The 23,802-nt window shown below is 52.4% G+C and overlaps 2 protein-coding genes across 4 annotated transcripts; one reads left to right on the top strand and one right to left on the bottom strand.

The window, feature by feature from the left end:
- Positions 1-2,107: 2,107 nt before the first annotated feature.
- On the top strand, positions 2,108-9,363 carry QPCTL (glutaminyl-peptide cyclotransferase like). Its single transcript, XM_088139789.1, has 7 exons — positions 2,108-2,399; positions 3,489-3,635; positions 5,261-5,548; positions 6,030-6,182; positions 7,363-7,462; positions 7,874-7,990; positions 8,167-9,363. The coding sequence occupies exons 1-7, from the start codon at positions 2,160-2,162 to the stop codon at positions 8,310-8,312; spliced, it is 1,191 nt and encodes a 396-aa protein (XP_087995915.1). The 5' UTR covers positions 2,108-2,159; the 3' UTR covers positions 8,313-9,363.
- Positions 9,364-10,305: 942 nt separating this feature from the next.
- On the bottom strand, positions 10,306-21,114 carry CCDC61 (coiled-coil domain containing 61). 3 transcript variants are annotated; one of them, XM_007440452.3, is made up of 14 exons: positions 21,080-21,114; positions 19,681-19,880; positions 19,175-19,257; positions 18,635-18,795; positions 18,117-18,269; positions 17,448-17,664; positions 16,214-16,296; positions 15,886-16,118; positions 15,218-15,296; positions 14,751-14,878; positions 13,000-13,078; positions 12,289-12,355; positions 12,061-12,175; positions 10,306-11,504 (listed from the first exon to the last, which is right to left on the bottom strand). In XM_007440452.3, exons 2-14 carry the CDS (start codon positions 19,832-19,834, stop codon positions 11,407-11,409), a joined length of 1,650 nt encoding a protein of 549 aa, XP_007440514.1. In that variant the 5' UTR covers positions 19,835-19,880; positions 21,080-21,114; the 3' UTR covers positions 10,306-11,406. The 3 variants fall into 3 exon arrangements, with proteins under 3 accessions (XP_007440514.1, XP_025030317.1, XP_025030319.1); XM_025174549.2 differs by having other exon boundaries at positions 19,681-19,884; positions 21,080-21,111; XM_025174551.2 differs by having other exon boundaries at positions 12,103-12,175; positions 19,681-19,884; positions 21,080-21,111.
- Positions 21,115-23,802: the final 2,688 nt, after the last annotated feature.

Genomic DNA, 23,802 nt, shown 5'->3' with positions numbered 1-23,802 from the left:
ATTTTTATTGTTTTTTATTGTTTTTACTGTTTTGGACTTTAATTGTGAATTGCCCAGAGTCGCCCTCTGGGGGAGATGGGTGGCATATAAATTTAATAAATAAGTCAATAAGTGAAAATCAATCAATCAATCAGGCTTCCAGCTTGTTAGAATCTGACTTTGGAAAAAAGACAACAGAAGAACATAATCTGACAATGAGTAAATGATGTCCTTGTTTACTGGAGATGCGCTTCGGAAGGCCTGATTCTGGAGTTCAGCCTGGTCTATCTATCTATCTATCTATCTATCTATCTATCTATCTATCTATCTATCTATCTATCTATCTATCTATCTATCTATTTTTATTTATTCCATACATTGTTTATCACCTTTATCTCATCCCTTTTTCCTTGGGGGCTGAACGTTGTGTCATTCGTTTGTTTCGTCATCAGTCTGTATAGTTGCCTATCTCAGGAAGGGACCGAGAACAACATCAAGTCAAAATAAAATAATGACACCGTCCCTACCCAAATTGAGCCAGGTCTTTCTAGGGCAGGTTTTCTCAACCTTGGCCCCTTTAAGAGGGGTGGACTTTGGTGGCTGGGGAATTCTGGGAGTTGAAGTCCACCCCTCTTAAAGGGGCCAAGGTTGAGAAAACCTGCCCTAGAAAGACCTGGCTCAATTTGGGTAGGGACGGTGTCATTATTTTATTTTGACTTGATATTGTTCTCGGTCCCTTCCTGAGATAGGCAACTATACAGACTGATGACGAAACAAACGAACGACACGACATTCAGCCCCCAAGGAAAAAGGGATGAGATAAAGGTGATAAACAATGTATGGAATAAATAATAGATAGACAGACAGACAGACAGACAGACAGACAGACAGACCAGGCTGAACTCCAGAATCAGGCCTTCCGAAGCGCATCTCCAGTAAACAAGGATATCATTTACTCATTGTCGGATTACATTCTTCTGTTGTCTTTTTTCCAAAGTCAAATTCTAACAAGCTGGAAGCCTGATTGATTGATTGATTTTCACTTATTGACTTATTTATTAAATAAGGGTCTTCGGAAAGGTCTCCGGACGATCTTGCCCCTTTCAAAGCCGGCGTGCCAACCGCACCGGCCTCGCTGCGCTGAAGCCCCCTCCCCTCATATGCTGACTGGGCATCCTGGGCGTCAGTCCGCGATCTTCAAACCGCCGAAGTCGAGAAGGGCTGCTGCGAACCAGGACCCCGACGGGCGACCGGAGCGGTCCGCGGGCATCGCAGGCGAAGCCCCGGGAGGCGACGCGTCGTGGAAACGGGGCTTCTGCCTCGACCCCCCCCCCCCCGCTGAAAGCTGCCGCCTCGACCACCAGCGCTGCATCCAAAGCGCTCGATCCGGCGGGAGATCCGGGGGATCCCGCGTGACCCTCCGATTAACTCGAGGGTCCCGCTTCTCGCTCACCCCCTGCCCCATCGCTCCCTTGAGCGGGGCACGGAGCATCTCCGCCCGCCTCCCTTCTGAACCCCCGTTTTGCAGCGCCCTAATCCTGGGCATTCGGGGACCCTGCTCAGCCGGGAGCGATGGGATCTGTAGTCCCCAGCAAGCCAGGTAGGCAAAGCAGAAAAGCCTTTCTCTCCCTCGATCGCCCCGTTGAGCTCTGCACGGAGCATCTCTGGTCGCCTCCCTTCTGCACCCGAGTTCTGCAGCCTCCCTAATCCTGGGCCCTCGGGGCCCCGGCTCAGCCGGGAACGATGAGATCTGTAGTCCCCAGCAAGGCAGGCTAGCAAAGCGGAGAAGCCTTTCTCTCCTTCGATCGCCACGTTGAGCGGGGCACGGAGCATCCCCGCATCTCCGCTCGCCTCCCTCCTGAACCCCAGTTTTGCAGCCTCCCTAATCCTGCGCGCTCGGGGCCCGGCCCAGCCGGGAGCCATGGGATCTGTGGTCCCAGCGAGCCAGGTTAGCGAAGCGGAACAACCTTCCGCGCTCCCCGCCCCGTCCACGCCCGGCGGCTGGCTGTGCTCGCGTGTCCTTAACGAGGAAGAGGGCGGCCCTCCCGGGCGCCCCCTCCCCCGCCGCCCGGATTGGCCCAGCCGGGCAGGCGTGGTCAATCCGAGGCGCTCCTCGCGGGCTGGGGGCGCGGCTCGCCGTCATCGCCGCCCCGCCGGGGTTCGCCGGGCCGGCCGCGGCCATGCGGAAAGGGGCGCGCAGGAGCCGGGCGGGCGGGGCGGGCGGCGAGGGGCGCGGGGCGCTGGACCCCGGGGGGCGCGCGGCGGCCCCCCCGCGGCCCCCGGCCCGCCGCGCCCTCCGGCGCTTCGCGCTCCCGCTGGCGCTGGCCGCGGCGGCGAGCTGCGCGCTGGGGCTCTGCCTGCTCTGGGGCCGGGAGCCGGGAGCCGAGCGCGGCTGGCGCGGCGCGGCGCCGGGCAGCGAGGTAGGCGCGGGCGAGCGGCGATCGGGAGGCTGGGCGCCCCCCGGAGGGCCCGCGGGCACCCGAGGCGGCCCCTCCGGCCGCGCTGCCCCTCGGCTTCCAGGTGCCCTGGGATGGCACCCCCGGAAGGCACAGCCAGCCCCGCACCAGACGGCTCTCGCTCGGCTGCTCCGCGGACAGACCGGGATCGCAAACCGGCCTCTGACCTTAGCTGGGGGGACCGCCAGGGCCAACTTAGGCAGCCCTCCGGAAAGGAAGCCCGCTGGGACAAGCGGCCTTTCGGAAGCGCCGCTTTGCCCAGGAAAAGAGTCACCCAGGAGAAGATTCAGACCCAGGTTTCCCAGGTGCCCAGAAAGGAGAAGAGCTGGTAGTCCCCATCAGGGCCGATGAATGCCAACCGATGCCCCCAGCGCAGCCCAGCAATGGCCCTTCCCTCGCTTAACCCCGACCAGACACAAAGACCCAACTTTTAAACTTCAGTCACTCACCATGCCAAAGAAAACGTTTGAACGATGCAGATGTTGAGCCCAGCAGAGAAGGACAATGACAGAAAAATCAACTAAAGTCAAGTGGGGCAGGGAAAGAGTTAAGGGCCTGATAGCAGGGGTAAAATCTCTGGGTTGCCCCCTTCCTTTGGTGTCCTAAACCCCAGTTTGTTTTGCTTCATGGTTAACCCGGGGCTGGACCTGATGCCCGGAGTCTTGATCCACACCCTGCTGTGGGTTGGGATGGGGGAAAAAAGCAGGCTGTGGATATGGGTCTTCTCCTGGACAGCTCTTTTTTTTTTTTAACTAGATTTGCCCTAATGGCATTTTGGGGCACCTGTCTTTGAAATCTTCCCATCCAAAGAACTGATGTGTGGTATGACTCTTTAGCACAGTGTTTTTCAACCTTGGCCCCTTTAAGACAGGTGGACTTCAACTCCCAGAATTCCCCAGCCCGCATGCGGCTGGGGAATTCTGGGAGTTGAAGTCCACCTGTCTTAAAGGGGCCAAGGTTGAAAAACAGGGCTTTAGAGAAATAAAACCCAAACAGCTGCTTCAAAAAACTCCCACAAGGGGTAAATGAATGGACGATGTTCTTTTCTGACAGCTGAACCATAAACCGCGAAGTTTGTCGAGCAGCCAGCTAAAACACCTGACCTCCCAGCTCGATCTGCAACGCCTTTGGAAGACTTACCTGCAGCCCATGCTGGTCGAGAGGTATTCGGGCAGTCCCGGGAACGTCAAAGTCCGACAGGTGAGTTCATTCCCATTGTAGAACTTGCCACCTGGATCCTGTCCTTGAAATCCTTTCGCACGTATAGACGTGAAAGACATCTTTCGCCAGGTCCTGGGAGCACATATGAGCCCCCTGCTCCATAATAATGATTTTCGGCATTTTTAGATACCACCCTTCGTGTGCCCAGAGGCCTGTCAAATAAAACTGCCTTCTAAAGAGAAGGAAATGATTTAACCAAAAAAATAACAACCCCACAGCATACTGAAACCTGTTGGATAAAATACTGTAGCAGGAAAACAACATTTTTATTATCTTTACAAGCCACTTGCAAGATCAGTTGGCCTTTAGGCCTACCCTAGATAACTCCCAGGGTGATAATTTGATGTACTGGTTAAAGGACCAGACTAGAAACTGGGAGGCTGTGGGTTCTAGTCCTGCCTTGGGCACAAAGCCAGCTGAGCAACCTTGGGCCAGTCCCGCTCTCTCAGCCCTGGGAAGGAGGAGGCCAGGGCAAACCCCTTCCAAAAATGTTATCAAGAAAACTTCAGGGACTTGTGCAGGCAGTTGCCAGGAATGGAAACTTGTCTCAAGGGTGCACACGCGCACACACACACACACACACACACACACAACTGGTAGGAAAAGTAAGAAAGCCGAGCTAATAGGTCCTAAACATTGACAGAGTTTTGACCCTATTGGGGACCCGGACAGTAGATCTCTGCTCCTCCCTCTGCCAAGTTATTGAAGGTTGGAAGGAGTAAAGCAGCTGTTGACCCAAGGATGTTGTGAACTGGGCCTCAGTGTTTGAGTTTCAGCTTCCCTTGCAATGGATGTGGAGTAAACCCAAAACATTTGCAAAAAAGTATTCCCAAGAAAACTGCAGAGGCTTGTCCAGGCAGTTGCCAGGCGTCAAAATGGACTTGAAGGCACCAAAACAAAACCCCAGGAGCCCCTCCTGAAAAGAACGCGGCTCCGTTTGGTTCTGCAGAAGGGAAGGGAAAGAGGATGCTTGATCCCCAGGGATCCGCCAGAGGATCTTGTGATCATGTCAGTTACATGCTGTGAGTCGTTTCAAAGCCCTTTGAATAAAATGAAGTAAAATGGCTCTCTAATCCAGCTGGACCCTTGGAGATTTCGTGCCCATGCATGGCAGCGTTTGGCCATCGTCGTCTTCCAGGATGGTTTTGACTTTCCAGTCTGGCCGGGTTTCCTAGTGGTCTCCCATCCAAGTACCCAATCGGGCACCCTTGCTTAGGGAAATAACGAAGTTGCTGGTGGGGAGAGAATGAAGAGCTCTGGCTGCCCCGAAGTCTGAGGACGCGGTTCTTGCGGTGGGGATTTGAAGGGAAATGACCCTCTGCTTGTGCTCGTGGGCGCCAAGCCATGCTTCATCTATGGCTAATTTAAATGCTTCCCCTGTTATTTGTTTGTTTATTTATTTATTTGTCAAATGCGTCACCGCCCATCTCTGTGAAACGACTCTGTTGCTCATTTGGTGGGGGGGGAAAGGCTGTGGTGGGTCCTATTTTTTGGGGTGCTGCTGGAGGATTGTGGCCGGGGACTTTCCGGAAACCAAAGAGGACCAGGAACCTGCGCAAAGCCTTAGCTGGTCCTCATGCTTTGCCTTTCTGATTCCCCCCGAGTTCATCGTGGACAGGCTGAGGGCCCTGGAAGCTCCTTGGCGGGTGGAACTGGATGGTTTTGAGGACCAGACCCCACATGGCACGGTCAGCTTTGCCAACGTGGTGGCCACGCTGGACCCCGCGGCCACCTGGCGCCTGGTGTTCGCCTGCCACTACGACTCAAAGTATTTCCCCCGAGACCAGCACGGACGGGCCTTCGTGGGGGCCACGGACTCGGCCGTGCCCTGCTCCATCCTGCTGGAGCTGGTGACCGCGCTGGACAAATCACTGCTGAAGGCCCGAGGGCAGGTGAGCAGGCCCGGGGCAAGCTGGGAACGCCAGGGTCGGGTCTCTGCTTTTTCCGGGGGGAGGGAGCAGAGACTAGTGGTTAGAGCTGGCAGAGTGCCGTTTTCATCCTTCCCATCGGTTTGGGTGGGACCCCTTGAATGCAGAAATCTTTTTTTCTGGATGTGCAGCCCCTTGAAGTCCAAAGTGAACACTGTTTTCTCTGGCTCCCCTATCCTGCAAATGCCACTCTGTTTATTTTCAAATGCATGTATAAAATGATTTATTTGACCCCACGGGAGCCTCTGGGCGTTTTTTTTTAAATTTAGCGGGGGGAAATTTGCGAAGGATCAACCGTGCATTCTCTGGGCAAACCAAATGCGAGTATTTTCCACCGAGGACGTAAGAGATGGACTTAAATGGACGTGACCCTCCCTCCCCGTGATCCCTTTTGTGACTTTGGGGCAACAAAATGCCGTGTAACCCGCCTTCTTTGTGGTTTCAGGCTTCGGAAATAACGCTGCAGCTGCTCTTTTTTGATGGGGAAGAAGCTTTCCGGGAGTGGAGTGAGACTGATTCCCTCTATGGGGCCCGTCACCTAGCTGAGCACATGGGGCGGGCCCCACATCAACAGGGCCTCACTCAGCTCCAGGCCATAGTGAGTCTCTCTCTGGGATGGGACATTAGGATGGAAGCCTAATTTATAGTATTAACATTAATTTTATTAATTATTATAATAATGTTTATTTTTTATATTATATTATTATTTTTATAATTATTATAAATATTATAATATATGTATGTATGTATGTATGTGTATATATATATATGTGTGTGTGTGTGTTTGTGTGTGTATATATATATATAATACATAGTACAATAAATATTAATAAAATAAGAAGCGCCTGGTTGAAGCCAGGATGATGTCACCCTGCAGGGGAACTCTTGGGCAGGATGACATCATCACGCAGGTGACATCATCGGGGCTTTGACCAGATACTGCTAATGCAAACTGGCTGCTGTGACACGTCACTGAATCCTTTTGCAACGGGCAGGGAAAGCTTTGCTTGATGTCGGGAATCTTATAATGTTATTTTCCACTTGCCCCCCTTCAAAGCCAGCATGGCCACCCTCCATCTCGCCTGCACCCTAACCTGGCGAGGGGGGTTATGTCAAGAGAGAATGGCCCTCTGAGAGCTGGGCAGGCGACGGAGTTCAATTCTGGGATTTGAAGGAGGACCTCAGAGTCTGGGCTGAAGCTTTGATTTCTAATGGCCTTTTCCTGGTACCGCTGACCATTTCCAAGGTCTTGGAAGAACTCTTTTCCATCCATGTGTATAACTGAGGACCAGGGGGGGATAGTGGTTGTAGTGCTGGACCAGGAGCAGGGAGACCCAGGTTGGATAGGATATGGTAGATTAGGGTCCATAACTTACCATCTTGCAAAGATTCAGGTTAATAATAACAACATAAAAAAGATGGCTGCCTTTCCAGCTGACCCCCTAGCTTTCTACATGCAGGGACGTTATTTTATTTTGCATGCCCCGCTGCCCTTTTGCTGACCCCTTAGCTTTCTACATGCAGGGATGCCATTTTATTTTGGGTGGAGGGCCGTTCAGTTACACGAGTCTTGGACGCGAGCCTCTTAACGGGGATTTCCTTCGAGGTTGACCCCTTTGGACAGAGTTAACCTGTGTGGTCCTCCTAGCCCAATTTCTGGCTTGGTTTTTTTTCTTGCTTCCAGCCCCTTTTGAGGCGGGGGAGGTCTGTGCGGGAGGAAGGGGTCAAGGTGCTAACGGGTCGCAGATCGACTGCTTCAGTTTGTTCTTTCCTTGCAGTCTCTCTTTGTTTTGCTGGACCTGCTGGGCGCCCCCCGGCCAACCATCCAAAACCACTTCTCTGCGACCGCCGGTTGGTTCGAAAGGCTGATTGGCATTGGTAAGATCCAGAGACGGAGTTAGTAAAACAGTGTTCCTCAACCTTGGCCCCTTGAAGAGGGGTGGACTTCAACTCCCAGAATTCCCCAGCCAGCAAGGCTGGCTGGGGAATTCTGGGAGTTGAAGTCCACCCCTCTTCAAGGGGCCAAGGTTGAGAAACACCATAGTAGACGTTTGCAGGAGGTTGGTGATTTTCCTGCAGATGTTTCGATACCCAGCTAGGAACCATCAGAGCAGAGCGGAATGAAATTTGCAAGGGCGAACACCAAGAACCCCACGGTTTAGTCCCCGAGTTACGTCGGTCTGAGACCGTTGCAGGAACGGGGTCTTGGCTGTGCTGGAATTCCATGCAAAGACATGCATGCCTGTGTGCACGCCCCCCCCCCCCTAATCTCTGCCTTCCCTTCTGTAGAAAAGCGGCTGCACCAGCTTGGACTTCTCCGGTCCCATTCTCAGGAACAGCTGTATTTCCAGAGAGATTCCCCCTACAGCTCCATCGAAGATGATCACGCACCCTTCCTCAAGAAAGGTACGTTCCCCCCCCCTTCGGCCCCTGCTACTTCCAAACCCGCCTCTTCCGAGCAAAAATCTTGCCTGCCTCCTTCGTTTCGGGAAGGGACATTTAGTATTAAAATCAAGCGTTTGCCCAGCATGGAGGGCAGCCATGGGCTAACGTGTATGTGTGTCTGCGTGTATTTATGACAGGCGTTCCAGTCCTCCACCTCATTGCCACCCCGTTTCCCAGGGTCTGGCATACCCTGGAGGACACAGAAGCAAACCTGCACCCGCCCACCGTCGAGAACCTGAGTAAGATCCTCGCTGCGTTCCTGGCAGAATATCTGCGGCTCTAGGGCGGGCGAGGTTCTCCGCACGGGGAAGCTCCTTTTGGTCCTACCGGACGTGGAACGGCTGTGGACGTGCCTGGAATGAAAACGTTGGGCCTGGTTTTCTGGAGAGGAGGGCGGTGGTCCAAGATCCAAAGGGGATCGCGACATCCTGGAAGGCGGTCGGTAAGATGGAAGACGTGCGCATTCTCCGTGGACCTCGGAAGTGGTGCTTGATCCACCCCGAAGGCTGTTTGGTGTGTCTGGGTCTCCCACGGATGGGAACTGCGAGGCCAAAGTGGTTGAGGGAGAAGAGGATGACCTTCTTTCCTGCCGCTGGGGTGGGTGGGGTGGGGTGGGGTGGGGTATTTTAAAAGAACAAAATTACCAAAGATCTGGGGAAGGGTGGATTTCTTCTGCTCTTCGAAAGAGCGGTTCGGCATAGTCAAGAATCGGTCTTTCCCGTCTGCTTTTTAAAAACCAGATTCTCTCCTGAGCCATTGGGAAACCAATCGCGGCTTAACTTGTAGCCTAGAAAAGGGTCCAGCTCTTGATCCCCTGGATCTTAAGGTGCAATGGTGACCTTGCAGGAATGGCCAGTAGTCCTTTTCCTATCTTGTCCCAAGCAAAGCGGGTCTCAAAAAAAAAAAGAGGATTGCTTTTATCTCACAGACACTGCGAGATGCGCTTTCCTTCAACTCTGAAAGGATCCTCACAATTGTGAGGTGGTTTAAACATGTAGGAGTCTGTGCTAGTAGAGTAAGATCCCATTTGTGAACGTTTCCTATTGGAAGCACCTTGCAAGTAGAAAGCTAGCGCACCAGGGATTTTTTGACATTAGCCCTTTTCTTGCCATGCAAGCTTTCTGCCTTAGGAGACAAATTTATGTGGGTTTTTTTCTTTTTCTTTCCAAGTAACATTCCTGCTTTCATGTGATCTGCTGTGGTATAACCTGTTTTTCCACTCTGGGACTTTATGAACACATTCCTGCCTGCCTGCCACTTCATATGTATTGATTTAGGCCCCTCGTTTCCTTTTGGAGGGAAAAAAACCCCTTCCAATAAAAGTTCCCTCTATTTTTGTGGGTTGTCCGTATTTCCTTAGGGTGGGTAAAATGGAACTAAGTCACAACGCTGTGATCCGCTGGAAGTCTGATATTCAGCAAAAGTAAAGCTGAATAAGTATAGTATACCTTGGATTTCAAGAAAAGCAGAATTTCTTGAGTATACCTTGGATTTCAAGAAAGCAGAATTTCTTGAGTATACCTTGGATTTCAAGAAAGCAGAATTTCTTGAGTATACCTTGGATTTCAAGAAAGCAGAATTTAATACATTTGTAAAGCAGGATTCCGTGGCAGGAGAAGTGAATGGCGAGTGGAACCTACGATGGAGAGCCGGGATGCAAAATTGCAAGGAAGAATAAAAGCAAAATCCAGCTGCGGCCAATTTGGCCATGCAACGTCTTCTCGAAAATCCACAGATCAGGAAAGACGTAGCAACTGCATTCCTATAATATGGCTAAACTGGTTAATGAATGAACCCGTTTTCAGGGTGGGTGCAATACCCTGAACCCTAAACTAGCCATGCAGCCTGGATTCATACAGCGCGTTAAGCCAGAAAATACAATCAGCACGAAGCTGTGGGAAGGCATCTTAGCGCTTTCTCTGAGCTGGTGAAGCAAGTTGGGTGAACGTGGAGTAGTCAGAGAAACTGAAATGAGGGTGGATATCGGGGAACTGGAATGAAGGTCTGTTCACCCTTGAGAAAAAAAACATGACAAGGCACTCTAGAGCAGTGTTTCTCAACCTTGGCCGCTTGAAGATGGGTGGACTTCAACTCCCAGAATTCCCCAGCCAGCATGGCTGGCTGGGGAATTCTGGGAGTTGAAGTCCATCCATCTTCAAGCGGCCAAGGTTGAGAAACACTGCTCTAGAAGGATTCAAATGGCTTTAGGAAATTTCCAGTTAAGGTAACGCAGGAGCTCTGCAGTGGCGAGAGATCACCCAATCAGACCAAAGCCATTGACTTAAAAAAGTTTATTTAAAAACAAAATCACAGCAATATCACAGCACGGATGCAAAGAAGTAGACACTCCCCATTTCAGCGAAGCGGGGCCAAAGACGTTCCAGGAAATGCCCATATGCTTCTGTTCCAGCCAGCAAAAGAACAGCCCAGTCGTCGCCCCGGTGGCTTGTCGAAAGGAACCGGGTTGAGCAAAGTGGTCAAAATTGGCCACATCAGTTGGGAAACACGGAGCTTTAACCAGACCTGAATTTTCCTTTATTTTTAGTCATTAAGACGACTCCTGCTGCCAGCTCAGCTTCTCCCAAGGGCCTGCCACACCAGAAAAATGTCACTAATTTTTAAACAGCAGGCGATCTTCCATCTGCTCCAGGCGGTATGAAGGCTTCGCCTGAATCTATTCACTCTCTACCTGCTGTCCATTTGAAGATGAAAACTCCTAGCCCTACACCAGCTTTCCCTCACTTGGTCTCCCTCCAGATGTGCTGGAACTACAATTCCCACTAACCCCGTGCAAAGTGGGGATGAAATAGGGACTGTCGACCATCGGGAAGTAGCAGCTTGGGGAAATCTGCCTTCTGTCCAGACTGGCGGGGGAGGTGTTTTCCAGGAACAGATAGAAAAATTATTGTTTAGGATTGCTGTGCTGGAAAACAGCTGGCAGAGGGACTAATCTTGCAAGCAGGTGGGAATCTGGATAGGATTTTTTTCCCAAAAGGGCTCAATCTCCCCCACGTTTCATGCAGTGCATCCCGTCCCAAGACCGTAAAGGCTCTGGAAGAAGGAAGACACCTTTAAAATCCCTCCCCGCCCCGCACTTACGCAAGACAAGGCTGTGTGGGCCACATTCTTAGAGAGGCTGTTCTTAGAAATCTTTAATGAAATGGTTCTCAGAAACCCTTAGGAAGGATTTCATCACTGAAACCTTCCATGATTGCCACCCCCACCCCACCTCTCTCTTGCCCTCCCGCCTGAGGACGTAGCAGGAGAAGGAAGACGCAAAACCAGGGCGGGTGGTGGGAAAGGACACCTTCTGTATTTGGATCTGATTGTGCTAGGCAAGGGATCACACAGGTTGGACTCTGGCTCCCTTGCTCGGGCTACGTCCTGGTCTCCAGTTTATTCATGTATTCCTGCAGCGCTTGTAGCCGGGCATCGATCTCGGAGAGATCTGCTGATGGCTCATCGTACAGATTCTCTGTTGGGTGGGACAGATGACACGATCAGATGGGACACCTACAGGATCACCCCAAACCGCCCACGAGGCCCACCATCCAGAAGACGGAGGGGTTCTCCCTCAAAGGTCTGCCTGGTTGGCAGATTCAGGGTGAAGATGCAACAGCACTGGTGCGCATCACTCCAAACACTGGAGCCTCCTTTCAGAATGGGGCCCGAAGCTCACTGCAAGATGGGAGGCTGATGACAACAGCCATCGAGCAGACCCCTGCCGGCATCCTGCGCCTAGAAGGTCACCCTCTAGCTGTGCCCAACATTGCTCAGGAAACCAGAGTTGAGAGAGCTGCAACCTGGTCTGGGTTTGAATCAATGTGCTGGACTGAAATGAAGCTATCCAGCAATGTTGTGGGTGTGGCTATGTGTGGGGAGGTGGGACTGATCCAAGAGAACCTACCCCCCCCTTAAGCAGGGCAGTTATTTCACGATGGGGGTTCTGAGCAGCAGGGTGGCAAGACATCACAGCTACCCTCCCGCAGCTTTAGCCGCATGCCCCAGAGCACCCGGAGATGCCCACCCACCTGAGTTTTCCAAGGTTCCCTCTGAGACGCCCACGGCTTTACCTTTACCCCCGGCTTTGCCTGTATTTGGGGTGCTTGACAAGCGTTTCTTGTGACCGCTGTCCGTGTGAGGACCCTGAATGGAGAACAGGAATCACGCGTCGCTTTGTCTGTGCGGGACCCTCTTGGAGAGCTCTCCCTGAGCCCAAGCGCAACTTTGGAAAGAGGAAACGTTGGGGGGCCACTTACCGCAGTGGGGCCGTTCCAAGACGAAGAACTGAAGGGTTTCCTGCCCCTGGCTAGTCGCTTCCTGCCTCTAAAGGAACAATTATGCGACCAGTCAGGTGGGGGTAATACCAGCAGTGAAATCCTAGAAGTGCTCCACCTTAATTGCAGGAGCTTTTCCCTCTACATTGCTCAGAGAGCTGTGTTTAGTGGATGCTCTAGAGCAGTGTTTCTCAAACTTGGCAACTTCAAGATATGTGGACTTCAACTCCCAGAATTCCCCAGCCAGCATGGCTGGCTGGGGAATTCTGGGAGTTGAAGTCCACACATCTTGAAGTTGCCAAGTTCAAGAAATAGCGCTCTAGAATAAAGACAGACCACCGCAGCCCTCCAGATATTGCTGAACTACAACTCCCAGCGGCCCTCCCTCCAGCTGGAGGGACTGGGGTTGCTCATTTCTGGTTAAGAAGTACGAGAAATTGTGGAAATCACATTCTTACACTGGGCAAAATCCCCCAGGCCTCTGACAGCAGGAGTCAGCAGGGACTGTAAAAATTTGTCGTAGGTCTAACTTATCCCTATATACACATGAGCTGGGGAGATAAAGCTGGTGAAGGTTGGATGTTTAGTAGAAGGAATGCCAGAAGCAGGTTAGCAGACACACACACACACACACACACACACACACACACACACACAGGTTCCAAAAGACCCTCTCTTCCCTCTGTCCCTTACCTTGGGGCAACAGGTTCTGAATAATCCTCCAATTCGCTCCCTGAGCTGGCAGAGGTGCGTCTGCTGCGGAAACTTTCCACTGGAAAAAAGGGTGTTGGGGGTGAGGTCACCCAAATCTCTCCAGTGGTGGTTTTGCACTTGCGAGTCATCAAACGCCCTTTTTTTTTTCTTACCCAGTTGCAGAACTTTACATTTCTCTATATTGTGATGGAATGGAATTATGATGGCCAGGCTCAGGGAGATAAGCGTTTTCTTAGTTCACCGAAAGAGCATGGGAACTACAAGAGGGTGAGGCTGGCACCTCCCTGAGGAATTCACACTATTGTGGCTGGCTGGCTTGGGAGCTGGGGTTTCAGTCTGGGAAGATTCCTGCTAGAGGTTGTAGCTAATAAACATAGCTGAACTGATTTGATTGATGTCAGGTTTAGCCCAAGGAACTCCAAGAGACAATACAAAATCAGTTCAGCTATGTTTATTAGCTACAACCTCTAGCAGGAATCTTCCCAGACTGAACCCTCGGCCCCAGACTATCAGAGTGGGTATTACAGTAAAATAAAAGCAGCTAGAAGTATCTTCTCATCATTATAAGCCAGGGTTTCTCAACCTCAGAACTCCCAGAATTCTGGAAGTTGAAGTCCACATGTCTTCAAGTGGCCGAGGTTGAGAAACACTGTTAAAAGCGACGGTCTGGCTATCAGCGAGAAGAACCCCCCTGAACTGGGTGAAGGGTAATGAGGACACAGAGAGTTCACAGACATTGTGGTGCCTCAGGATGGACTTGTCAGCCAGGGGAGACTGACAGCTTTCATCGGAGAGAACGAGGCGGGGTTGGCTGTGTGCCGCTGGCGAAAACAAAAAAGCCACCTCTGTGGAAGCTTTGGAGATAAGTGGAATACGGCTGGGGGGGGGGGAACAAATTTCACGTCTGTGTTAACCAAATAAAGGAAGAAGAGCTGTAGCCGTGTCAAAAAGCCATCTCAACGTTTATCAGTAAATTGAGGTGGGAGGGGGCTCTTCATAACAGCGGGCTGTTCGTGCCCTGAAGGCCCTTCTGCCCGGAGATGGCACCCTCAGTCGCCAACTTGCTGCAATATTTTTTCTTCATTTGAGCCTTACCTCAAATGTCTTGGTGCTTGACCTCCTAGTCCTCTATCCCACTCCTACTAACTGTAAGTACAGGGGGTCCCCGGGTTACGAACACCCAGTTTACAGATGACCCATAGTTAAGAAGGAAGCCTACTGTAGCAAAATTCAAGTTAAATATCCAATGATTCGAGTTAAACACCCAATGGTTCGGGTTTATTACACAATGCTAGTTGTACCAGTGTTTCTCAACCATGGGAACTTCAAGATGTGTGGACTTCAGCTCCCAGAATTTCCCAGCCAGCTTTGCTGGCTGGGGAATTCTGGGAGCTGAAGTCCACGCATCTTAAAGTTGCCAAGGTTGAGAAACACTGACTTAGACAATATTATACAATAATACTGTTCCAGCTCACGTCCAAATTCGACTTAAGGACAGACCTTGGGAACAGAACTCGTTCTTAAACTGGGGACTTCCTGTATGCACAACTGGATTCACCCTACAGTTGCCCAGCTTATCCTGTTTGCTCACTTCTCTCCGTTTCCTCTGCTGTTTCCCTTCTTGAGTACAAGCAGTTCAAAGAACTGATCTGAGGAGCCACCGACCCTTTGCACCCTGGGGGTCTGGTAGAATAAAGAGAAATAAAGCCATCTTGGAGCATTAGGCCTACCTGAAGAGCTCCGGCCTCGTGGCTTCCCAAGGCTGCTGCCATGGAGGACTGAAGGGCCCCTGAGCTGGGTGCGGTGGTACCACCCACTAGGGGGGGTGTCCCCCATTCCCCGTTGGAGACACCGCTTGCTGCAAAGGAAAAGGAGCGATGGTCTTTTCGATTCCAGGAGCAGACCAGGCCAGCATAACATATGGCCTGGGGCCCACCAGCGTTTTTAAAAAACTCAGTAAATCCACCACTGTCCAAAACACATGCTGTCGAACGCCCCCCCCATCACTGCCACTGCGCTGCTAGCTGCCAAACAGCTGATTGGTGCCCCAGCCACTCCTTTGCAGCCTGTGATTATTTTTAATTCATCAACATGGCCCTTTGCCCTCTACGAGTTGGTTAGGCCTGGGGCAGACAACAGCCTGGGGTGGGAGACTGGGCTGGAGAAAAAAGCCATTTCTGCAGGAGAGTTAACTCACTTCTTCTGCTCGATCTCCTTTTGTTTCCGTTCCTTGGCCTTCACGAAGGCTGTAGGGTCAAAGCGAGGTGCCCGGATACCTGTGGTCGGAAAAAGAGGTGGAGCGATGGACCTGCAAGGAACCTGTTTGGGCTACAGGACAGAACTTCCAAAGGCTCAGCCTCGATTTTTTTTTTTTTAATAGGCTAGCTAAAGAAAGACTTGCCCTTTTCCCACAAGACGTAAGCCCTTATTAGAAAACATAAGATGCCACAAACGTTGGCTACTTCCTAGGAGAGAGGTGGTCAAAAGATGGATGAACGCCTATTAATAGAGGGTTGGGCAATTTACAGTAGATCAGCAGGGAGGTTCAACTCCCAACGTTTAATAAAACATTTACAATCACATGTGCCAGCAGATATAGAAATTCCCTTTTTCAACAAAGAATAAAAAAGATTCTAGACCCCATCGATCGAGAAACAAGCTTGGAGTAAGAGCAGAATATTTTGGAAGGCAGAAGCAAAAGCAAAAGGGAATTGTCGCTGGGTACAGGATTGCGCTCCTGAGCTCCCTGCCATTCCCTCCCCATATCTAGAGGTAACAAGCAAAATTGATAGTAACTGCAAACATTGGCTCAAGGCGGGGCCATCAAAAAGACGGTGCCTGGAGAAGGCCTACTGTTTTCCCCACCTGTCGGAGACGGAGACTGCCGGGAGACGCGTCCCTGGCTCCCGCTGCGCCCTTCCCTGGACGTGGACCGCTGCCGGTTGATTCCCCAGGGCACGCTGCGCTCCTGTGAGTTGGACCGTTCGCCAGAGGCGGAGCGTCGGCCATCTCGCTTTGTGGCCCCGGTTCGGTTCAGGGCGGGGCGAGAGAAGTGGCGAGAGGTGTTTGGGGGAGAAGATCCGGTGGGCAGGAAGTGCCTGGGGAGGGAGGAGATGGGAAGCGCTCAGCTGGGAGAGAGCGGGCACCCTCTTTGCCCAAATGGTCAAATGTGGGACCGGCTGAGGGCACTCACCCCTTTTTGTACAAAGCCAGCTCATTGGTTAGGTTCTTCACACGGATCCGGAGGCTTCTCTCGGTTGCTTTCACTTCTGCAAGCTGTTGGGATCAGAATCAGGGATAAAAGATTAAACGGCGTCCCTTGAATGATAATCAAATCTACAGGTTAATAAAAACCAAGAGCCGCTAAAAATACATTTTCTTCAGATGTTTTTAGGGCTCCTAGGTTTGATGGGTCGGGAGCGGCCTGCCATCGTGTGGTCACACTATGCCATCTGCAAACCCACAATCCCTGGTTGTTGATGACGCTGGGATTCACCAGGTCGTGTCCTTTACACAACCTGATGCAGTGGTGGAAGCACGCGAGAACCTGCAGAATGGTTCCTTACTTAAGTGCAGGGTTCTGGAATCTCAGTTTTGGGTTTTGTTTTGAATCGAAGCTGAAACAGAAATGCTTGAAAGCAAAAAGCGCCCTCTTTGCTGACATCTCAGGAGCCAGAGGGAGTCAGCTGAATAAAATGTCTAGAAATGGTGAGCAAAATTTTCATGACCTGCCAAGATTCTCATCTCCCTGCTTGACAAACAGAAGCTGAACAAGTTACACAAATAAAGAGCAGCCGTGGCCGCTGGCCCAATTCACACAGCTTGCAGGTCCGGAATTTAAATCTCTAGAGCAGTGTTTCTCAACCTCAGAAACGCGAAGATGTGTGGACTTCGACTCCTAGAAATCCCCAGCCAGCATGTGTGGAGTTGAAGTCCACATACAGTACGCTGGGTGGAGAATTCTGGGAGTTGAAGTCTACATAAACCAGTGTTGTCCAAACTTGGCCACTTTAAGATGAGTGGACTTCAACTCCCAGAATTCCCCAGCCAGCCATGCTGGCTGGGGAATTCTGGGAGTTGAAGTCCTCTAGACGACAACTAATGTTACTGTAATATTATTCGATTTATGCTTGGCTCTTCCTATGGATGTTTCAAATTGTGTCGTGGTTTGGATGGTTATGACGGTGGCAAATAAAATAAGAAAACATCTGTTAATAAATACCAGCCTGCACCATTTTGGTACCCTCCAGATCTGTTGAACTTCAAGTTCCATCAGCCCTGCTGGCTGGGGGTGATGGAAGCTGAAGTCCAAAGCAGCTGGAGGGCAGCAGGTTAGGAAAAGCTGGCTTACGGCCTTCCTGCCCTTCTGGCTGAAGGATGCTGGTCCCTTGCTGGGGGCCCAGAGGCCAAGGGTGGGTCCTGCCTACCTCGTCAGCCAGCTGCCGGCTCTCCTGCAGACGCTTGGTGGCGAGGCGCTGGTGCTTGGCCCTTTCTTTCGCCAGCTCCTCTTCCAGACTCTGCACCACCTTCTTCAGAATCTTCACTTCTTTGAAGCCGCTGCTCTTGGTGGCCAGTTTGAGCTCCTCCTGCGAGTTCAGCAGGACCGTCTCCACCGACTGCTTCTCCTCCAGAGCGCGCTGCAGCCTGAGGAAGCCGAAAGAGGCGTGCTTGCAAGAGCTCAGCCTGGGCTATCACACCACGGGGGTTCAGCAAGGCCAAAGCGAACGCCGAAGCGAAGCCTTTGCAAACGCAGCACTTCTGCTCTGGCCAACTCGATGAGTGACCAAGATCGGTCAGGAATCCCTGAGGGAAGGCTGGCCACAGTTGTTGTCTCTTCCGGGCTGTCCAAGATTTGATACTTGGGAAGCTGTTTCTGAGCACCTCTCTCTTCCTACCTAAAGGCACTTCCACCCTTGCTAAGACCCAGGAGAAGAACAGCAGAAATCCAAGAGGCTCCTCGCACTTAACCTCCTGGCTCTGAGCCCTTCGGGCCCCCCATTCTAAGCCTTCGGGTACTCAGAGGACGGTGGTCTGATCCACTGCTGCTGCCCTGCTCAGACTCCTGCCCGTCTGCCCCCCTCCCCTCTCTCACTCACTCCTCCCGAAGCCGGCGGATCTCGACGTCCCGGAAGTCCTTGCCTGGCTTAGCCTTCAACATGGCCAATTCCTCCTTCAGCTCCCGGATCACTTTCTGCAGAATGACGGGATCTGGCTTCCCTACGTAGGGCAGCGGTAGAGGGTAATGGATCCTGCCGGGAATCAAGACAACCAGGCCGCAAGTCAGCAAACAGTGAAGACTGGGAGAAAAGGAGAGCTGAATGGGCCACTGTCTCCTCCTCGGCTGGCCTGGCTAGCAACGCCCAACAGGATTGCAGCCTTCTAGTCCAGGCGGGGCTACAAGTCCAGCTCCTATGTTGACCTTTCTTGACCTGTGGGAAGCGGTTCCACCGTGCCAGCAGCGGAGCCACGTCTGGTTTTTACGGAGTGCCACCCCAGCTGAAGCGGCCCAAATTCTCCACCCGCCATTCCTGGATACCTCGTCAGTGACACAACGGCCTCTAAATACTGACCGCTCAAGATCTGGACACAAATTCAGGATCGCCCCTGAACTTGCCTGTCAAATTCCACTGAGTAGATCAGGATGAGGTAGCGCTTGGAGTTCAATGGAGAGCTTTTGGTGGCCGGTGGATGCCGGGGCCCCACCCCGATTTTCCTGTTCCTCAGAGCCTCCAGGTCTGCGTAGGTGAGGAGATCCAAGGTTACAGACTCACTGCTCTGTTTAAGGAGAAAAAGACACCTCGCCCAGACTCATTGACACAGCCAGCTTTCGGACTTCAAAGCCTCTTCACTGGATCAAGCCCAACAGCCAGGCAGCCCAACCTTTGATTATCAGCAGAGGACAGCCCGGTGCCAGCCCGGGGGTGAAACACGTCTCATGGAAGAAGTTCCCTTTAACCCTCTTCAAGAACGGATTGCTTCCGCTGAAGTCTGGTTCCATGCACATATAAGGAACTGTTGGGGGCAGGTAGGATGGAGGGCTCGGAAGCTGGCGGAACCCTTCCCTGACAAACATCTTCCCGGGCCCACTCAGGGTCTGAATTTAGAAAGAAAAGACGAAGGAGCAGCGCACGCCGGAAGCCAATTCGTGCCTCACCTGGGCCAGGGCTGACTCCAGCATGCTGCAGAAGATCCCAAACTGCTTGAAATTCCCTGTCTTGTGGGTGAGGTCTTCAATAACTGCAGAAGAAAAAAACGAAGGGAAAGAGAGATCTGAGTTTCTGCGGAAATGGCCACAGCTCAAGAATGTGGCATTTCCAACCAACACCCGGCGTGTTTCTGTAACTCCGCAATCGCTGCTCCAGCCCTTTGCTCCAGGTGGCCAAAGCAGCAGATGTCAGCAAACATCTGCATGTTCTGAGTTAAAGCAAGAGGCTGAGCCCCTAGTTTTCCTTGACTTCACACTTCTTCCCAAAAGATCAAATGAGGGTGCTTCTTGACCATCACAGACCGAATGACTATGGAAATTGCCCAGGTCTGCTCCCGCAAGGCTTCCAAAAGACTCGGGCCAGCCTTAATACGGACCAGGGTTCCTCCCGGAGGCTTTTCTCCACGGTCACCCAAGCGTCCCCAAGCCTTCTTGCATCGCCCTCCAAGACTCACAAGCAGCGTCAAATTCGCCTCGCCACTGGTCGGTGGTGCGTCGGTCTTCCACTTCCACTTCCAGAAGGTTCCCTTCCGAGGTCATCCGAACGGCATGCTCTACTCCACGGAAAACGTAATCGACTTGCAGGCCGTAGTCGGGTTGCTTGGCCATGGCGGGACCGAAGGCTCACAGCCGCTTCGCAAGACGAGCTTGCTGCCTGTCTTGGGAGAGGAGAGAACATTTCTGCCGGCACCCGAAGGCGAAAACAGCCTTCCCGTTTGCAGAAGCAGAGACTGACACGCATCGTGGTTTATGAGTCTCCTTCTCGGACCAGGCACAGGATTCCTGCGTGAGCTTCCATGAACCTTTCAGCTGGGGGAGGGGGGCAGCCACCAGGATTTTCCCCCAAGAACGCAGCTTGGCTTTTTGGCTGGAGTCAGCTACTCCAACGGTTCTCCAAGAGCTTTTCTGCATTTGGCTCGTGAGCAACCCAGCCTGGGAGAACCAGTGTCGGATTGAAGGGAGCGTTACAAGCTCGAGGAGAGGAGATTCCCTCTCTGGCACAAAGGGAGATGCCAAGTGGGTTCCTACGAGCAAAGGATTCATGGGATCTACGTGCAGGATCTAGAGAGCTGCTACTGGGTCAGGTTGTTTAGGGTTCAGCCTCAGTTAAGGACGTGCTATTCGCACAACCTGCAAAGCCACGTTCATTTTAGCCGACCGTCTGATTTTGCAGCTTAATGGGCTTACATGCCCAGCCCATTTGGTGGGTTTCAACGTCCTGGGCAAACCAAGAAAGTGGGTTAATTCAGTAACCCAGTTAACCCCGTTGTGTGAACCCAAGTGACGAATCCCTCCATCCCTCTGCGATGGGGGGGATATCTGGGAAAGGGGATCCAATGGGTGGGCTAGTCTGGGGAGGGGGGGCGCTGAGAAAGCGGGCAAGGGCAGACTGGCTGGCTGAGGAGGGGGCAGCTGTTCTACACCGGACTACACTGCCCATCATCCAGCACAGCCTGAGTCCCCCGCTATGAGCCCCCATCAGCCCCCACCTTGCCTTCCGCAGAGGCCGTCCGATGTCAAGGGACTCGGGGAGCCGTACCTCAGGGCAGGCCGGGTGCGGGTCGGACTACACTTCCCATCCTCCCCAGCCACAGGCGCTCGAGGGCTGATGGGAGGCCCACCCCGTGACAGCCTGGCGCCTTCAGTGAGGGTCGCGACCGCAGCGGTGCCGCCCCCCGACCCAGCACAGATGCTGGCTGGGGGTGATGGGAGGTGTAGTCCAGGACGCCTGGCGAGCGCCCGGCCGGGCAACATCGAAGGCACCGGAGAAGGGAGGACGGGGGCGCCGCTGGGGGGAGGCGGCGGGGGGGTCCAAGCGGAAGCGAGAGAAGGAGCCCCCCAACAGCCACTTACCTGCGCGCCGCCCCGCCTCAACTGCCGCCTCTGGGGAGAGGCCCCGCCCTTGCGCCCCTCCATTGGTCTCTGCTTCCACAGCTGCCGCGCCGTCGTTGGCTCCGGGCAACGTCAATCGTCCTTCCCCGTTTGTGGGACGCCTCGCCGCCGTCACTCCAAGCGGTAGGGCCTCCCCTGTGCGAAGTCCCGCCCTTCGCGCTGTTTGTGTCTCGCCCCCTTGTGGGAGAGCCGCCCTATCAGCAACGCGGCGGGCGGCGGCTTGGCCCTGATTCGCCCCTTGAGAACACAGAGAACTCCGCCCAGAGCCCGCCCTCTCGGCGCTGCCTATTGGGGGCTGAGTGTGTCAATCCCGAGGGCGCCGGGGAGCTCCTAGGCAGCCCTGCAGGATGGGCGGAGACCCCGGGGTTGAAAAAGATGCCGCTTTAGCGGCACCTAGCGGCTGCTCGAGGCGAAGCGTAGCGAACCGGACTGCAAACGGAGCGTTTCAGACCGCGATGTCGCAGGTTCGGGACCCGCTTGCGGCGCCAGGTGTAAGGAAGGGCAAGGACGTGTGCTGCGAAGTCGGTTCTTGCCTTCGCACCTTGAACCCTTTTCGGTTATGAATACGCTTACACTCCAATTTCAAAATAGGTGTGCAACTGGCATGTGTAGTTCCGTGTATTCTAATTGTGAATTTGGTGTCACCCCCAAATTTGATATTTCATCGTACTGGCAATTTTAGGAATACTACATTGCAAGATGTGCAGCCCTTTTAATTAATGCGACAAGTTCGAATAAGGGAATTTTCCTGGGCATGCCCTGAAACGTAGTTAATGGCAAACCAAAAACTCTTCTGTTGCTATGTAGTAATTCAGTGGACAAGAGAGGTGGAGCCTAAGAGGCAGGTCTGGACATTTCTCCTTCGCAGGATCTAATACCGTCGGTTTGATTTTCCAGGAGTCACTTGCCCTTAATCCAAACCTCTCAAGGCATCAAAAGGAGATTGCTTCAACTAAGAAACCTGACGACTAAAAATAAAGAACTAGAAGCTGTAGATCTGAAGTCTGAATAAAATAGGATTCTTGAAGAAAAGGGGAGAAGTCAAATCTGAGTCTCTTTAACCCCTAAGAGTTTGCATTTTTAAGAAAAATGAAGATTCTTTTTTTTTTTTTTTAATAAAGGGACCCTCATCTCATAAAAACAAAGTTAATCAAGCTTTCAGTTTTAAAGTGTAGCAGCGTGAAACACTAGCAGGACTTTTCATTTCGGCATGTGAGGGAGTGAAACGGGGGTTGGGAAAAGCAGCTGCAGCCAGGCAGAAACGCTTCTCACCCCATTTCCCTGACTCCAAGACAGCTTGAGATTATTGAGCTGCACCCTGGCATTTTCAAAGACCACGTCCACAGGCAGCCTCGCCCCACCCAGGCCCTCAGCTGAGAAAAGCAAATGCTAAGCAGAGTGCGGAGGAGGAAAGACAATAAGCAAACGGTTTGATAGTGATGACGAGCAGGCAAGAGGACTAACTAGCCAACTGCCAGGACCACAAGTCGTGGGGAGCAGCACGTCGTGGTGGGGGTCCTGTCTGGAGCTCCACCAGGACTTCGGTAGCAACCAGAAGAGGAACGACCACACTGAAGCAGCCCCTCATCCCAGCTAGAGTGAGGGCGTTTGGGAGGAGGCGAAGGTTGTCTGCCGCTTTGCAGACCTACAGACTTTTGCTTGAACTAGGTGTTAAGGGGCTGAGTGCTGAGGACCTATTTGCAGGGCCTTGCAAGTCCTAGATGGGTGGAGAGCAAGAGTCTGTGGTTGGGGAAGGTGCGTGCTGCAATCAAGCACTGTGCACAGATTTGCTGCGCTGCGGTGCGCCCCGTCCTCGGAAAGCAAAGAGCCCTCACACGGCACGTGTTCTGGAATGCAACACAAGGGAAAACAGTGAACTCCTGCAAGACCTTAATCATCTTTGCATCAGAACCAACATGTGGGAAAGGGGTGTGAATCGGTGATCAAGCACACTCTTTGCATATAGAAGACCTCAGGAGCTGGTTTTTTAAGGGTAACCAGGAATGTGAAAGGCCTCTCACTGCTCCTACACTATCTCTGTCTGAGCCTCTGAGAAGCAGAGAAACCTGGTTTGGAACTATTACAGGATGGCTCCATTCCTGCGGAAATAGCTGGGGGGTGCTGAAGCCCAGGAGTTGTCGCCTGGTTCACACAGCCCGGTAAGTTGCAGTGGGATTTGTTCGATACTGGTTTACTTGTTTCCCAAACCCAGCCATTGTGGCGTTTAAACCATAGTGGGTGGCTTCAGATAATGCCAACCCAGCTTATTTATTTGTTTATTTTACAGCACGTTTTATTTTTTGGGTCATTACTGTGAAGCACCCAAGGGCTCCAGGTAATAAATCCAACAAATAAATAAACATGGTTGATTCAATAAGCACGGCTGGTGTGGGTCTTCCGGGCTGTGTGGCCGTGTTCTGGAAGTTTTGTTTCCTAACGTTTCGCCAGCTGGCGAAACGTTAGGAAACAAAACTTCCAGAACACGGCCACACAGCCCAGAAGACCCACACCAGCCATTGTATTCTGGCCGTGAAAGCCTTTGTCAATAAGCCTGGTTAAACCATGGCTTGGCCTGATGCGTAAAGGAGGCCTCTGTCTTTCAGAGAGTTTCAGAGAGCCTTGAAAGAACCGCCCGCTGCTACGCATCAGGAGGAGGTATAAAGTGAATTGCATCACCTGTTTTC

Source organism: Python bivittatus, unplaced genomic scaffold (genome assembly GCF_059951505.1).
Source record: "Python bivittatus isolate LINGU-HERP-01145 unplaced genomic scaffold, Pbiv_v1 ctg000310_np1212, whole genome shotgun sequence".
NCBI classification, from domain to species: Eukaryota; Metazoa; Chordata; class Lepidosauria; order Squamata; family Pythonidae; genus Python; species Python bivittatus.
This window is presented reverse-complemented; position numbering and strand designations above follow the sequence as displayed.

Bases quoted from the DNA above. Each gene is read 5' to 3' on its own strand.
- CCDC61 (XM_007440452.3), bottom strand. From the start codon at position 19,834: ATGGCCAAGCAACCCGACTACGGCCTGCAAGTCGATTACGTTTTCCGT. The intron at 18,796-19,174 runs GTGAGGCACGAA...CTCCTTAAACAG, and splicing joins TGGAGTCAGCCCTGGCCCAG to AGCAGTGAGTCTGTAACCTT. The intron at 12,356-12,999 runs GTAAGGGACAGA...TTGTTCCTTTAG, and splicing joins TCAGAACCTGTTGCCCCAAG to AGGCAGGAAGCGACTAGCCA.
- QPCTL (XM_088139789.1), top strand. From the start codon at position 2,160: ATGCGGAAAGGGGCGCGCAGGAGCCGGGCGGGCGGGGCGGGCGGCGAG. The intron at 2,400-3,488 runs GTAGGCGCGGGC...CTTTTCTGACAG, and splicing joins GCGCGGCGCCGGGCAGCGAG to CTGAACCATAAACCGCGAAG. The intron at 7,991-8,166 runs GTACGTTCCCCC...TATTTATGACAG, and splicing joins CGCACCCTTCCTCAAGAAAG to GCGTTCCAGTCCTCCACCTC.